General features: G+C 41.1%; 1 protein-coding gene across 1 annotated transcript in view; it reads left to right on the top strand.

Annotated features, from left to right (window-relative positions):
• Positions 1–14,923, top strand: part of LOC122529273 (heterogeneous nuclear ribonucleoprotein L) — a 19,329-nt gene that overhangs the window by 1,291 nt on the left and 3,115 nt on the right. The window contains exons 2-4 of the mRNA XM_043655220.1: positions 10,020–10,112; positions 13,002–13,300; positions 14,143–14,366. Of these exons, the coding sequence (XP_043511155.1) occupies positions 10,020–10,112; positions 13,002–13,300; positions 14,143–14,366 (616 nt within the window). The remainder of the gene's footprint in view (positions 1–10,019; positions 10,113–13,001; positions 13,301–14,142; positions 14,367–14,923) is intronic.

Raw genomic sequence — 14,923 nt, 5'->3', positions numbered from 1 at the left:
TTTTTTTTTTTTTTTTTTTTTTTCAAAACTCCTGTCGTTGGGATTGCAACTTTTCTTTCTTTCTTTTCTCTCTGTCCCTCCATGTGCCTGAACGACGATCCAACAACGATCGTTGAGATTATTTCCGATGTCTGGAAGCTTCTGGCGTTGTGGAGTCCAGCTATCAAGTAGATCGATCGAACAGTCAACCTTTTGTTTCTCCCACTCTTCCTTCGCTTCATTTCGTTTCCTTTCCCCCTCGTTTTCACGCTGGAAAAATCAGGAATTACAACGTACGAACGATTGTTTTGTCGCAACGTTGCCGCGATTGGAATGTCAGCGAGCGTCCAGTAATTTGTCAAAGCACGAAGCGTAAGTAAGGAGAAATAGTTGGGTAAATGAAGCAGGGAGAGGCCAGCGTGTGCACGCGTGGAGCATTTGTCAATTAATGCAGCGACTGCGTCACGATTGGCCGCATTGCGTAAACGACTACGTTCGAAATATGACGTATTGCATTTCCAATTGCGTGCTCGTCGGCATTGGAAACGATAAACGACCTGTCGGTTATTTTTTGATGTTCCATTAGTAACTTTCCATTCAATCATTTTATCGCTCATGATGGAAGTTGCTCACTAACGATCGACTAATAATCAGTTCAGCGCGGATTTTATCGCGCGAGAACGTACGTATGTGCCTATTTTATCGAGCTACTGAGCTCAGTATAATTGCATACTTGTAAACTAATATTCGTGTATTACTAATATCGAAAGCGAACTAATTTTTTAAAATATTTCTTTAACCTCTTGCGCCGGAATGACGTGCTACGCACATGGACAAAATTTTTCGTCCCAAAATTGCAATATTTCCTCAGTTTTAAGTATATTTCAGTATAACTCAGTCAAAACAAGTAATAAATAATAAATTTATTGCTCCTCGATAATTTCTATCCGGTCATATCATACCGACGAGTTGGGGGTAGCGTCGAATTATTATATATACGGTTTGGTCACTCGTTATGGTTCGCAATCGGTTGCCAGCGCAAGTTGAAGTGCGATAACAATCTTTATGCAACGGAATGTTATAAAATGTATAAACAAAAGATGTTCCGCGTTGAGTTTTGCTCTTCTCACTAGTCACGATTCACACAAGTTTATGATCCTTTACGCCTGATAATCGTTGGTCACTTAAAAGCCAATTAATCGGCCAGTGGTCAATTAACACAAAAAAAAAAAGCTGATTAATAGGCTTGCGGTAGATAAAGTGTTAATATCGTGTCGTGTGAAACAAGAAACGCCGCGTGTATCTCTCTCTCTCTCTCTCTCTCTCTCTCTCTTTGTCTCTCTTTGTCTCTTTGTCGATTTATTTGCTAATTTCATTGCTCAAAGCGAATTCGTAGTGCGCGCTTAATCATCGGATACACGCTATTCAGCCAGAGCAGCTATAAAACGGAGGATTTTATCGCCCGACCTTTCACCTTTCTACCAGCTACCCCCTCGACCGCATCGTCCCACCGTTCGCCAGCCTTTCCCCCCCTCCCCCGAGTTGATTTCGGTTTCATTACGCTTACGAGTTTCGCGTTTCTGCCTCTGTAATTTCTCACGATCATCATCGAAAGTGGGATAAGAGCCGGGATACATCACGCTTCTTTCGTAGCTTCCTCCCTTCGTTTCGTCGAGGGACGGAATTATTATTATCGATCCCTCGAACCTGTTATCGCAACGCGATAGTTCCCTCCGTTTAGAAACTAATTGCCTCTCTTCGTGTGCCATTTTCGCCCCTCTTGAAAAGTAAATTTCAAGCGCTGCGATTGAAATTTCTGGAAGTTTAGGAAGTTTAGGTTAGACCGACTAGGTCAGAGGGGTCGATTCGTCCCTTTGAATCCCGTGAACGAAGTGCTCGTTCGTCGAAATTACGGAGAGGAGCCTTCGCTCTTCCACACGTATATGTTTCTAATGTTTCGTCGTGTAGCAAATTCACCTTGGACACTTGGCCGCGTGAAGAACACGGCTTCTTACGTCTAAACGCCGTCAAAATGGAACATTCTCCTCTATGAAGCGCCGCTCTATGAGCCAGAGATTTCGTTTTCTGCCTTTCGAACCTGTTGCTCCGCCTCTTTTCTCTTTTTAACCGGCGAGAGGAAACTCCGCGGCGCGTTTGGTCTGATAAACCTGCGAGGTTTATTTCAAATCTACGATCTATCACGTCTCGGCAAACTCTCGAACGACATACGTATTAGGTGACATTAGGCGTACCCATAAGTAATTAATTTTGTGCTCGAGTTTTATCACAGAGCTTGTATTGCCAAAAGTTGCAACGACTGCGTTCCGAATTGTTGAGGAAAGAAGGCAGTTTTTCTTATGAAAATGCGCAATACTCCAACAAACGCAGAATAATTAAATATTTATGGATATCTCAATAAATAATTCAGTCAACAACGGAAGATCAATTAAATTTCAAGGCAATTTCCCTCACAATCAGAAGATTCTAACGACGAAAGTTTCGAAGCACAACCGAATCGCAGCGAGTTTATACGAAAGAAGGAAAAGCGACCAGAGCTTCGAACTCTGATCGTGATTTCCCAGCGAGGTTGTAATTGATTCGGCGAGTTGTTTTCGCGATAAACGCGCGTTAATGGCTTTAACGACGAAACGAAATATTAACGATTGGCCGACGTCACGTTTGGTAATGAAATTTTCACGACGGCCGGTCAAAATGTCAAATATATATACCGCGTAACAACATTTGCCTCGGGGAAAATAAATTGAAACGGCGGCAAGAACGCGTTAAATGGAGTATCGAGTGGGACGACGACTATAACGCGTAAACGTTATCGTATGCTATCATCCGATGGAATTACCGATTTCACGCCCCGTGTTTGTTTTAATATTTTAATGATAATTGCTCGATACTTTGATCGTCACTGACGCGCACATTGTTGTCGCTTTAGTCGTCTGAGTGAAACGACTGATTCTACTGTGACCGGTTCTCGACGAAGCGAGTTAAAACACACGATGTTGGAATTTGAGGGAAAAGTTGAAGATATTCTTGAGAGAAAGAAAATTCTCTATTTCCAAATATTAACGGAATATTAACCTCTCGAAGCGTTGTGAAACGAGATCTCTGAATGTTAAAATTATTCTTACTCGTGTCAAAGAATAAAGAAATTGATTATATATGTTTCTAAGATACGAAACACATCGCGACAGGCATTAAAGTTATTTTTTTATCAAATACGAAAGGGAAGCAAATACAGTGATAATTGTTAGAATTATCTACATCAGAGGAACACATCATGGCACAAATTAAAGTTATTCTCCCATCAAGTACGAAACCAATATCCCAAATATCCAAACAGAATCAAATATCACGACGATTCAACGTACTTTTCGCTTCATGATAGTCTGCAATACCTCAAGTATCAAAACCAAAAGCATCATCGAGGCAATTAGCGGTCACGTACGGCCGATCATTGACGATCATCCAATTCACTTATAGCGGGCGTTCACGGTTCGAGCGGCGGGCCAACAGCGACCCATGTGGTCTGCGTGTTTCTCTACGGGGTAATTTTATGGGGTGCGCGATGACAGTCCGCGTGGCGGCGCTCTGTTGGTCGATACAGAGAGCCACGATTGCCTGGTGGAAAGAGAATCACTCGTGGCTCTGGCTCGAAAAGAAACAAAGAGACGGCGACTTGCATCGAGACGCAACGCAGCCCCCTCGTCGCACGCAATCGGATCGTTTGTAATTTTCACTGAAGGAAAAAAAAAGAAAAAAAAAAAACAAGAAAGAAAACTCGTTGCACGAGTTCCTTTTCATTTACCATTTTATTGAACTTCGAGTGTTAAGCGATAAAAATTGAAGAACATTTCATCCTAATGTTGCAAGTTTGATAAAATTTGGTAAAAAAAAGAATCGTGCGTCGATCTAATTCTAGAAATGAATTCTGATTGTTTTTACTCGCGTTTGAATGTTTACGATTGTCGAGAAAAAGAATATCCACACTTTCTCACCTCCTTCGAAAAAAGATTGTTATTGGTACAGTTGCGCTCGTCACTCAAACCACTATTTGCGTGTAGTTGTTAGAAATTTCAAAAAATTCCGCGTGTGTGTTGAAATTTCCCTTCGTTTATTACTGATACTTCGTGTCGAAGGATAATAGGGAAACTGTTTGCTAAAAGCGATATTTATTACGGCCGATGCAGCCAACGTGAATCAAGTTATCTAATGGAGCCGTATGCAGACGTTTTTAGCCGGTTAACAAAAAAAGAAAGAAAGAAAAAAAGAGAAAAGAGGAAAAGAAAGAAGGAAGCGATCGATTTTTTTCTGGTTCAGCGTTTTTCCATTAAGCCAGCTCGGGGGTAACGTAGCCGTCGCCGGCGTATGTCAGAATTTCGTTAACCTACCTGAGGTGCCATCGGTTCCAATATCCGATTTTAATGGTCCCCGAAGGGTCTGCGTACGGCAATTTATAAAGTTACAAGCCACGTTATGGAGGGTAATGGATCGTTAGTCTCATGGTGGATGCCAGGAATCACGCGGAGCTGGGTGACGTTTATGCAGATCGATGTCGTGCTTCGTGGCAGTTCCTTTGTCTCGAGACTTGGCGAAACAGTTAACCAGAATTAACCAATTTGTACCAGGTACACTTTCGCTATCGAGCGTGAAAACGTTGGAAAATAATTGTTGCATTCGCGTGTGTTTCGAATTAAAATAACACGACCTGTTAAACTGAGCTGGGAATGAAGGGACGATTGTAAAAATAATGTTTCTTTACGTTGTTCTTTTCGCCAAAATTACATATCTGTTTAATAAGTCGTTTCTTTTTTTTTTTTTTTCTAACTTCTAAATACGTAGTTTTTTCTGGAAAATTTGCACAGGATACTCTCAATATCGCAGCTCAAAGTAATTCAGTCTCAATTAAAACTGAGAATGAAAGGACAATTGTAAAAATGATATTTAGTAAGTCTTTCTTCTTCGTAAATCTCCAAATACGTAGTTTTTATCTTCTGGCAAATTGCGTGGGATATTTTTAATAAGAGTAACTCGATCTCAACTAAAACTGAGTTGAAAATGAAAGGATAATATTTGATCGTTGCTCTTTTTTGCCAAAATTACCTATTTAATAAATCTTTTCCTTTTTTTTTTTTTTTTCTTTTGTTTCGTAAACTTTCAAACACTTTTCCAGCAAACTACGTAGGATATTTTTGGTACACGCGTGAAACGAACAACACGAGCGGCGCAGAACAGTCTGAAAATCTAGCGCAACGGTAACACGAACCGCTCGTGTTCTCAATCGAATCGAATCGAATCGAATCGAATCGAATCGAATCGAATCGAAGGGGGGTGGCTTCGCCGATCGCCGGCAATAGCCGTTTGTCCGTTGGACACGATATTCAAAATCGCAATCTCCAAGGTTCTCTGCGAGACCTACGAGTGCCAATATCGGGTTTCATGGACTTGTAAGGGCCTCTATATGACCCGGGTTGTGCCAGGTTTCTGCAGCTTGCCTAAATTTGCTTCGATGTTTCTGTAGGCTCCGTTATTAAAATATGCTCGCCTCTCCGAGCGTAGAATTTCTCCGGGCAGCCGAAACATTTTCGCGAAATTTCTCTCTCTCTCTCTGCCACGCGACACGCCTAAGAGAATATCTGCCTTCAATGAAAAGAAAGTGACGTCGAATTTTCTCCAACAGATACGTGCTATTTAAATTTCTCATCGTTTCTTCAACCGATTCGTAAATATTTCACGCAATAATGTGCGCTCGATTCCAAAGTGTCGAAACTTCTCTCTGCTTATTCGCGTATAACGTTTCGTTTCTCGAAAGTTTTGCAACGCTCTCATTTTGCGAAATCATCCATCAAAGTTGTCAGATCATTCGTTCGTGCAGCTTCATCTCATTTTCGATCTTCCTCCATCGAACAAGCCGGCGCGCGAACAAAGTTCAACCCCTGTCCCCTTCGTTATTAATGTACTTAATCCTCAACTTAAATCAACTTGATCAACTTAAATCTCGTCAGTTATTCAAAACACGTGTCTTGTGATATTTTTTCCTCTGGCTTTTTAATTTTTTCTTTTTTTCTTTCCCCCCACTGAGGTGGTGAACGCGCGCGCCGCAACTTTTCACGGACTCGCCGGAAGTTAGCCGTCGGTAACCATGACGCGTTCCAGCTGAAAGTTCTCGACGGAAAGGATAGGATCGATACGACACCGCGCCACGCGAGATTCGTGCAACGTACGTTTCCTCTGGTAGCCAGCAGGTAATAACGTCCTTAAATCGGCAGAGTCGATCGTTTGGAAAATGAGTTCGAACGTAGGAAACGAACGAGAGGCTATCGGAATCAAACGGCGGGGGATTCGTGAAATTGTGACGAACGATCGTGATCCATCGAAATCAGATTCGTAACATATTGTGCGAAATTTTATTACATCATTTAACAATCGGATTTCGTTGTTTACTTAGAAACTACTCGTTCTTTCTTGGAAATAATAAACTTCCACTAATAATTTAAACAACTTTGTAAAAAAAAAAAAAAAAATCGTCAAATCATTTTAGTTCAAGATGACAAAGTGAAGATATTTTTCTTCTTGAAAGTGCATGTGGAGAAATCTGTTTGTGATGGATTTGGGGATTGAAGCCTTCCCTTTGTGACAGGACTTTCGAAAACTTGATGTACGATTTTATTGAACTTTGAATATCCGGCGAAAGTGGATGTGACGGTTTCTTGAATTTTAAATAAGTTATAATATTCAAAGTTCGAAATAAAGTGATGAAAAGAAAATCGTACATCAAATTTTCGGGGATCGTTGTAAAGTGGCTTGTATCTCCAAATGTAGATTCGGTCGTAGAAAAAAACTTTCCGTGTTTTTATCCATTACGACGATTTATCGGATTTTCGAGAAGAAAAGTATTTTCACTTACGTTGCATGGTGTAAAAACATTTTAGAACGAAATGAATGTAGTGACTTCGAAATTGTTACATAATTTCTCTTGCAAAATTCTAAATCTTCAGCGTCATTGTGTATAGAAAAGTATATAATGTAGGAGATAAATCAGCTTCTTACCTGTGCAAAAGATCATTCGAATCGATTACGAACATATAGAAATGTCCACCAAAAAAAAAAAAAAAAAATCATTTGAGCAAGACTATCGAACGGTTCTAATATTAACGCAAATTTTCACACCATCATTGCCCTGCATGATCTTCCATCTCGTCCATCACTTACAGCGTGAACGTTCGAAATAAACTCACAATAACCTAACCGGGCGATTATATTTATTCAGCAGATAAAAATAGTTCGCTTTCTCGAGCTGATAACCGAACGATTTGGTCGTGCAATTCCTTGACCAGTGGTGTATCGTGATCGAATTTATCGAGAACGGAATTTGCGAACGCTTATCCACTGCGGTCGCTACTTGCAGTTTACGAAGGTCTCGCTTGGGGATAAACGCGAGTTAAATCCTCTTGGTGGTAAAGGAGGCACGTACGATGAGCATGGTCCCTTGAATTTAATCTGTAACTGCGTTCTGTAAGTGGCGTTCGCAACGTTGGATAGTGGATATCCCGTAGTTCATTTTGACGAAGAAACCAGCCGCTTAACACAAAGAACCGCGTCGAACGCTTGGATAAAGTTCGAAATGACGTAATTTCTTTTCATCGGAGGTATAAATCCCGCGAGATAACGGGGAAATTACGGGCGAAGTATAATATCGGAGTAAAAGTTTATAAATTGAAATCAGTACCGGCAGTTGTGGCGGGTTAACAGCGCTATAAACTTCCGAGACGTCCGATTGATGTTTATATAGCGCGAACTTAAAGAAGCCGAGCGATTTCCACTTTTGTTTGATACGACGGCAAACCTTCTCCTTCCTTCTCTATATAAACTCTCTCTCTCTCTCTCTCTCTCTCTGTCTTTCTTTTTCTTCTTACTTTCTATCTTCTATTTTCTCTTACTTGTCTACAAATTCTTTCGTCTCATACTTACACACGTGTACATTCTACTTTGCTCTTCCACAAGAGTAACGTTCGAGCTGTTAGACTCGGAAACCTCGAGGAATCAAGCACCGTCGAGGATTATTTTTTTCCTATAAAACGACAACAATTTCGACGTGTCATCGTCGCTCAGCATCGACATACGCTGGAAGCGAATGTGTCGGCTTCGACATTTACGACACGTCGGATACAGATTCTCAGGAAATCACAAAGGAAGAGGAAAACGCGGAAAGGAATGGTGAAGAAGAGGCGACCGCTTCCCTCCATCCGGGAATCAACGAAATCAGCGCGACGGAACACCTCCTCGCGGATGGCGAAAATTCCCTCCTCGTCGAATGAAGATGCGCCGTCATCGATGACGAGTATCGAATATTCGGAATCGATATACACAGTATGCGCGCAGATTACGGCAAGCCATTGCATCCTCTTGATACACCGCTGCCCCGTCTCACACCCGCGTGGCCAAACTCTGCACACATAATGCGGTTTAATATAATAGACCGATTGTACGCGCTCGGTTTCGGTGAACAGGCCGTGAGATTGTATATCCCGAAGCGACAGACGACAGACGAAGTTTGAAGGAAAACAATCGACCAGTGAGCCCTCTGTCGTGGAGAGAGAGAAAGAAAGGGGGAGAGAGAGAGAGAGAGAGAGAGAGAGAGAGACCGGAAGTGGCGCCATTTTGGAGCACCTGTCGGGTATTAATTTTGTAATCTTTCAACGCTAGAATTATCGATATGAATCTTTGTACTGTTGTATATTGCCTCAATTCTAATCAATTATTGAAGATTATTGAAAACTGATAGTTCTAGTGTTGGCGTTTACTTTATGTACTGTGATTATCCAAGACTGTGATAAATAACGAAAGTATTTGTATTGTTCTTCGAACCGATCCAAGTATATACCTTCCTCATTGTGAAATTTATCTTCTTCGTCGAGAAAGTTCATAGTTCACCGGATCGCGAGGAAAATTAAACAGTTCTCCGTCATAATAAAGGCAGTCGAGTCCCTCGGGGATATTCTAACCGTAATCAACGGGAAGTTTGTCCACGGGAGGCTATAGCTACCTTTAAATCCTCGAGGGCCGCAAGCTCTTGGAATTTTTGGCGAAACCTTCCTCTGATCGACCCCCCCCCCGAGGAATCAGAGTTTCATCCCGAACCTTTGCAACCACTTTGGATCCTCGCTAATCCTCAGAGACCAGCCGTTTACGTTCTCGTTTACGTTTCACTCGGGATTCTGTTGGAGAATCTGTCCTCGAACTGTCAAAATCTCGCTTGTCCGGGATCCACCAGGATCTTTGACTGTCCAATTTGAAACCGGTGGCAACGAGCCGTCGGAAACTGGGTTTGACAGTGGCAGAATCCGGTGTTGCTAGTGCAACGCTGTGTTTCGCGAATTTCTGACGACCTGACATCTCCAAAAGGGAATCGCCGTGGAAATTGATTAACCCGGGGAGGGGCGTGCGCTAGGTGGAAGCCGGGTGGGTCGTCTGTCCGTTAGCTTCGATAACTTATTCAAGATTCATTCGATGCCGTCGCTCCGCTCGAGGAGACTCGATCGTAGATTCAATTTCGTGCAATTTCGTTGGTAGAATCAGATCGCACTGATGCACCGGGGAGAACCTCGATACCTCGAGTAAATGAATTTTCCGATTGTTGCTCGCCCAGAGCCCTCAGAGAAAAATTCAAGAACAAGACGGAGCACGTCGCCGTTTATAGGCATTCGCCTTGGCCTTTTCGCCGTGAAAATTGTCAGTGAAATGATCGATTAAGTTCACGATAATTAAAATATAATTATAAAGTTCATTGAAAAATGAAAGATTACGTTGATGAATAATAAAAAATGATATTTATTATTTAACAGTGGTGAAAAAAAAGATGTTTGCAGTTAAATTAATTAAACTCACGGTGTCGAATGCACGATTTTCTTAAATATTTATTAGGACATCGATCGATCGCTTTCTGCCGGGCAAAAAAAAAAAAAAAAATACCAGGGGAAAGAATGGAAGTACGTGTAGCTAATTGAGAATTCTCTTTTCTGTCGCAGGATCGGGCGCGCACAAAAACGACGCGACAGGAAATGGAAGGCCTGCTCCCCTTTTGGCAGAGCCCAGATACGGTGCCGCGCCTCAGCCATACGGTAAGTTTGTCTCTCTCTCTCTCTCCCTCCCTCCACCCCCCTCTCTCTCTCTTCGTTCCTCTCTTTAATGGTCAAATTAAGCGAACTAATTGAGAAAACGGGATGGGCCATCGAACGCGAGACGGACCGGCCGCGTATCGAAACTTTCCGCTCGCGGCGCCGATGGCGCGCGAAAACGCTGAATTCGTGTAATTGGTATAGTTGTAATCCCGGCCAGAACTTTTCCAACTGTAATTCTCTCATTCGATTGGCGAACGAACACCATCGGCTGGTGAATAGTTCGTTATCGGAATTATTAGGCCAGAAAAATGTGTCGTAATGGCTTATTTTTTTTTTTTTTTTCTTTTTTTTTCGAACGATCGGGTCACCGGGTTGAAAGTTTGATCGTTTGCACTGCGCGTTTTATCTTCCCTTTCTTTAAATTTTTTTACATCCGACCAATCTTGATAATTTTTTTTTCGTTTCGCGCGAATATCAATAATTTAAAGAAAGAGAAGTACAATTTGAAACGAAACTCGCATGTACAGGGTGTTTCGTAACTTATGGCACTCACTTCGGGAGCTGATTGTAAAAATAATGAAAACAAGTCATACAAATATATGTCCTATCTGTCTTCGTTTACGAGATATAACGAATTTTCTGTTTTAATTACTTTTACAAAAGATGCTCGAAATGACCACCTTGCATTTGAAGACAAGCCTGCACGCCTCTTGTCATTCATCTGATTACTCTCTCTATCGTTCCTGGTGTTTCTCGAATTTCTCGGAAGCCATGCTCTATTCTGTTTCGTAGTATTTCAGCATTTTCAATCGATGTTGCGTATACAATAGATTTTAAATGTCCCCACAAATGAAAATCTAACGGATTCAAATCCGGAGAACGAGCAGGCCATGCAATATGATCTCCACGACCAATCCATTTATTTGCAAAGTGTTGATTTAAAAATTGCCTAGTCACTCGGCTAAAATGCGGCGAAGCTCCATCATGCATAAACCGCATACGAATAATCTAATATCGACTGGAACTTCCTCTAATATTTCGTGTAAACATGTGATCAAAAAATCAATGTACATACTTTGTGCCTGTTAGTTTCCCATCAAGAAAAAAAGGTCCAGTTAAACATTTATCAATTATTCCTGCCCATACGTTTAAACTAAACTGGTGTTGATGTCTTGAATGCACAATAACGTGTGGATTTTCATCATCCTAATTATGATTGTTATAAATATTGAATATACCATCCCTGGTAAAACCTAGCTTACTAGAGTTTGCTCTGTTTATAAAATTCATTCATATCTCATAAACGAAGACAGATAGAACATATGACTTTTTTTTAGGCGTACAACCAGCTGCGGAAGTGGGTCCCACAAATTGCGAAACACCCTGTATATATAAGGTGTCCCAAACTTTAGAGAATTTAACACAATTGTGGACGAGAGACACAAATTCGCGTCTTTCAGTTATGTTCAGTTATGTACATCTTCTGTATGTACATATACATTTAATCTTCTCATTTCTAGTATCAGCGTGGATTGCTTTCGCAGGTGAACGCGACAATATTCACTCTCGCGGCGCAAATTGCATAATTTATGGCATCGACGGCAGAGGGACACGTTTCCGTTACGGTTTCCTCGAAAGTTATTGCCGGCCACTCGTGACAGAGACCGCAGGAATTTTGACAGAAAATCGATGATGTAATTGTAGCCGAGTTATGTCGCGATTCAGCCATCGGAACTAGAACCCGTGAAACGAAACCCAATCGGAGGAATCGCGGCGTTCGCTTGAAGAATGGCAGCCAATACGAGAATCTTCGATAACGAAGGATCCTCGCATTCGATCGGCCAACTCGATCGGTGGAAATCGACCTACCCTACTCGTCTATCAAATCAACGTTTGAAATCCGATTAACATCTTCCAGTTTTATCCATCGAAGTGCTGAAACGAAGAGAGTAAAGAGGAAGTGAAGATACGAATAAGACATTGAGATCTTCGTCAATGTACTTTGTACTTTGTTGATTGAAAATTAAGCATTGTAAAGATTGCAAACACTTTCGTTGTCGAACGTTTTTGCTTTTTTCTCTCAAATTATTTTCTTTGTAATCATGCGTGCACGTTTTCTCTATAATCCGCTCTTGCAGATCTTTAAATATTTCGTACAAATTCATTCTCTATTTCATAGGAGCTTATTCTCTGCCTTTAAATATTTCATTCTCTGCTTCAATTATTTCCATACATTTTCTCTATAATCATGCGTGTACATTTTCCCTTTAATCCGCGGATCTTTAAATATTTCGTACAAATTCATTCTCTGTTTCGTAGGAGCTCATTCTCTGCCTTTAAATATTTCATTCTCTGCTTCAAATATTTCCCTACATTTTCTCTGTAATTACGTGTCTTCGACATTTTCTTCATGATCTTTAAACCGTAAACGCGTGATCACCCGCAATTCCGCAAGCGTGAATCTAATTACGTTTATCGAACCGCGTCCCGAATCGACGGGAATCCGCAACTAAAATTTACACCACAGCGAAAAAGAAAAAAACCGTCTAAACAGCAGTCGAAGCGGCGCAACGTAGCGTAAAAAGGTTTCCCTCCGTCCATTTGATCGCCGACGCGTTAAACGAGCATTCAGCAGGAACGATTAATATTTCCTCGTGTCGCGTGATTAATAGGGATGCAACAGTCGCTCGATTTCCATAATTAGCGTACCCGGTTGAACACGGTTACGGGACACGCGATATACAGAACGAGCCGCGCGGCAGCAGGCATGCTCTTGCACACCTTTCGTGTAATTTCGCGCAGTTCCGAAATGTTCCGAATCGTCCAGCGCCAGTGAGAAAAGGACATCGAATATCCTCGCCATTTTGCCCGTGTTGCTTTTGTTCGTAGGATCCACGCCACAGGTTACTTTTCCCCCAGGTGCTGGCCATGATCGTTACGAGGAGAATTTCAACGGGCCGGCGACGTACGCGGAGCCGTACGTCGAGCGTTATGGCATTAAGAGCGATTTCGGCAGCCGGGAGCCGTTACATCCCACGCCACCTCGGCCAGGTTACGTGCCCACATTGGGACAGACACCGCCATCGAGCACGCAGGGCTCCGTCATGATGGTCTACGGGCTCCAGCCGGATAAAGTCAACACGGACAAGCTGTTCAACTTGTTCTGCCTCTATGGAAACGTAACGAAGGTACGATCTCTGGGCCTCGACATTAAAGACTATAACCCCCTTGCGTTGGCAACTGGTTCGCGGACCATAACGAGTGACCGAATACGTATACAATAATTCGTCGCTTTTTTTTCTTTGGAACTCGTCGTTACGATATCACTGGATAGAAACGATTAAGAAGTAACAAACTTGTCATTTGTTTTGTCTGGGTTACATTTAAATATACTTAAAATTGGGAAAATATTGCGATTTGGGACAAAATTGGGACGTGCGTCATTTCAGCGCAAGGGGCTAACTACCGACGATTAAAGTATAATATAAATTAATGTATAATAATATTAAAATATAATATAAATTAAAGTATAATAATATTAAAATATAATATAAATTAAAGTATATATAATATACTCTATATAGTATAGTATAATATAATATTCGTAAGAAAGAAATTAAAGCGCAAGATGCAAAAGAAAGAACTCTGAGCTCTTCTGTTGATACATTTTCTTAAAAGTCACTCTATTCAGATTATTTAAAAATATATTGCTATAAATGTGATAAAATTTAGGAAAATTTTATTGTAGGAAAATTATAAATTGATCATTGTTAGGAAAATTACAAATTTTGACCATTTTAATAGTTCTAGTGTTAAGCTAACGATCGTAAGAGGGAATATGGTTTCATGACGAATCTCGTAATCTCATGGGTGATATTTTTTGATTTTTACACTTACGTAAAAAGGCAGATCACAAAGGGGGTCATAAAGTAATCTCTCTTCTGTTTAGAAAATATTCGTCATTTAGTAAATTCTTTGAATTGAAAGAGAAAACGTACTTAACGAACGAACGTTCACGATTTTGTAACAGGTGAAGTTCTTGAAGACGAAAGAAGGCTGTGCCATGATCCAGATGGGCGACAGCATAGCCGTGGAACGTTGTTTACAGAATCTGAACAACGTGACGATCGGTACGGACGGAAGATTGCAACTCGGCTTCTCGAAACAGGCTTTCCTCTCGGACGTCACCAATCCTTACATTCTGCCCGACAAGACAGCGAGCTTCAAAGATTTCACGGGAAGCAAGAATAACAGGTACGATTATGAACCGCGTCCCCTATAATATTCTATTTCTCTATGATTATTATTTTTCAATTCAATCCCCTTCAAGTTTTCTTACCGTCATCAAACGGCTCACATCACTAATCGATTCACAAGTCACAGCCTAACATCGTGTCTCGAAAATGAAAAAGTTTTAATTAAATCTCGGACATTGCTCGCCCACGAATCCGCCATTTTCCGCCTGAGAAATATCGGACTTCTACTCGACTTCTTTGAATTATTTTACATCAAATTATTTGAAAAAACCAGGCCACCTGAAACAAGTTGAATTATTCGAAACGAATTGGACTACTTAAAACGATTCAGATTATTTGAAAAAAATCGGGCTGTTTGAAATAAGTTGTTCGAATTATTCGAAACGAATTGGACTATTCAAAACGATTCAGATTATTTGAAAAAGTCGGGTATTTGAAACAAGTCGAATTATTCGAAAAAATCGGGCTATTTGGAGCAAGTTGAATTATTCGAACCGAATTAGACTACTTAAAACGATTCAGATTATTTGAAAAAAAAATCAGGCTGTTTGAAAT

This window comes from Frieseomelitta varia, unplaced genomic scaffold, assembly GCF_011392965.1.
Source record: "Frieseomelitta varia isolate USP_RPSP 00005682 unplaced genomic scaffold, Fvar_1.2 scaffold_281, whole genome shotgun sequence".
NCBI lineage: Eukaryota > Metazoa > Arthropoda > Insecta > Hymenoptera > Apidae > Frieseomelitta > Frieseomelitta varia.
This window is presented reverse-complemented; position numbering and strand designations above follow the sequence as displayed.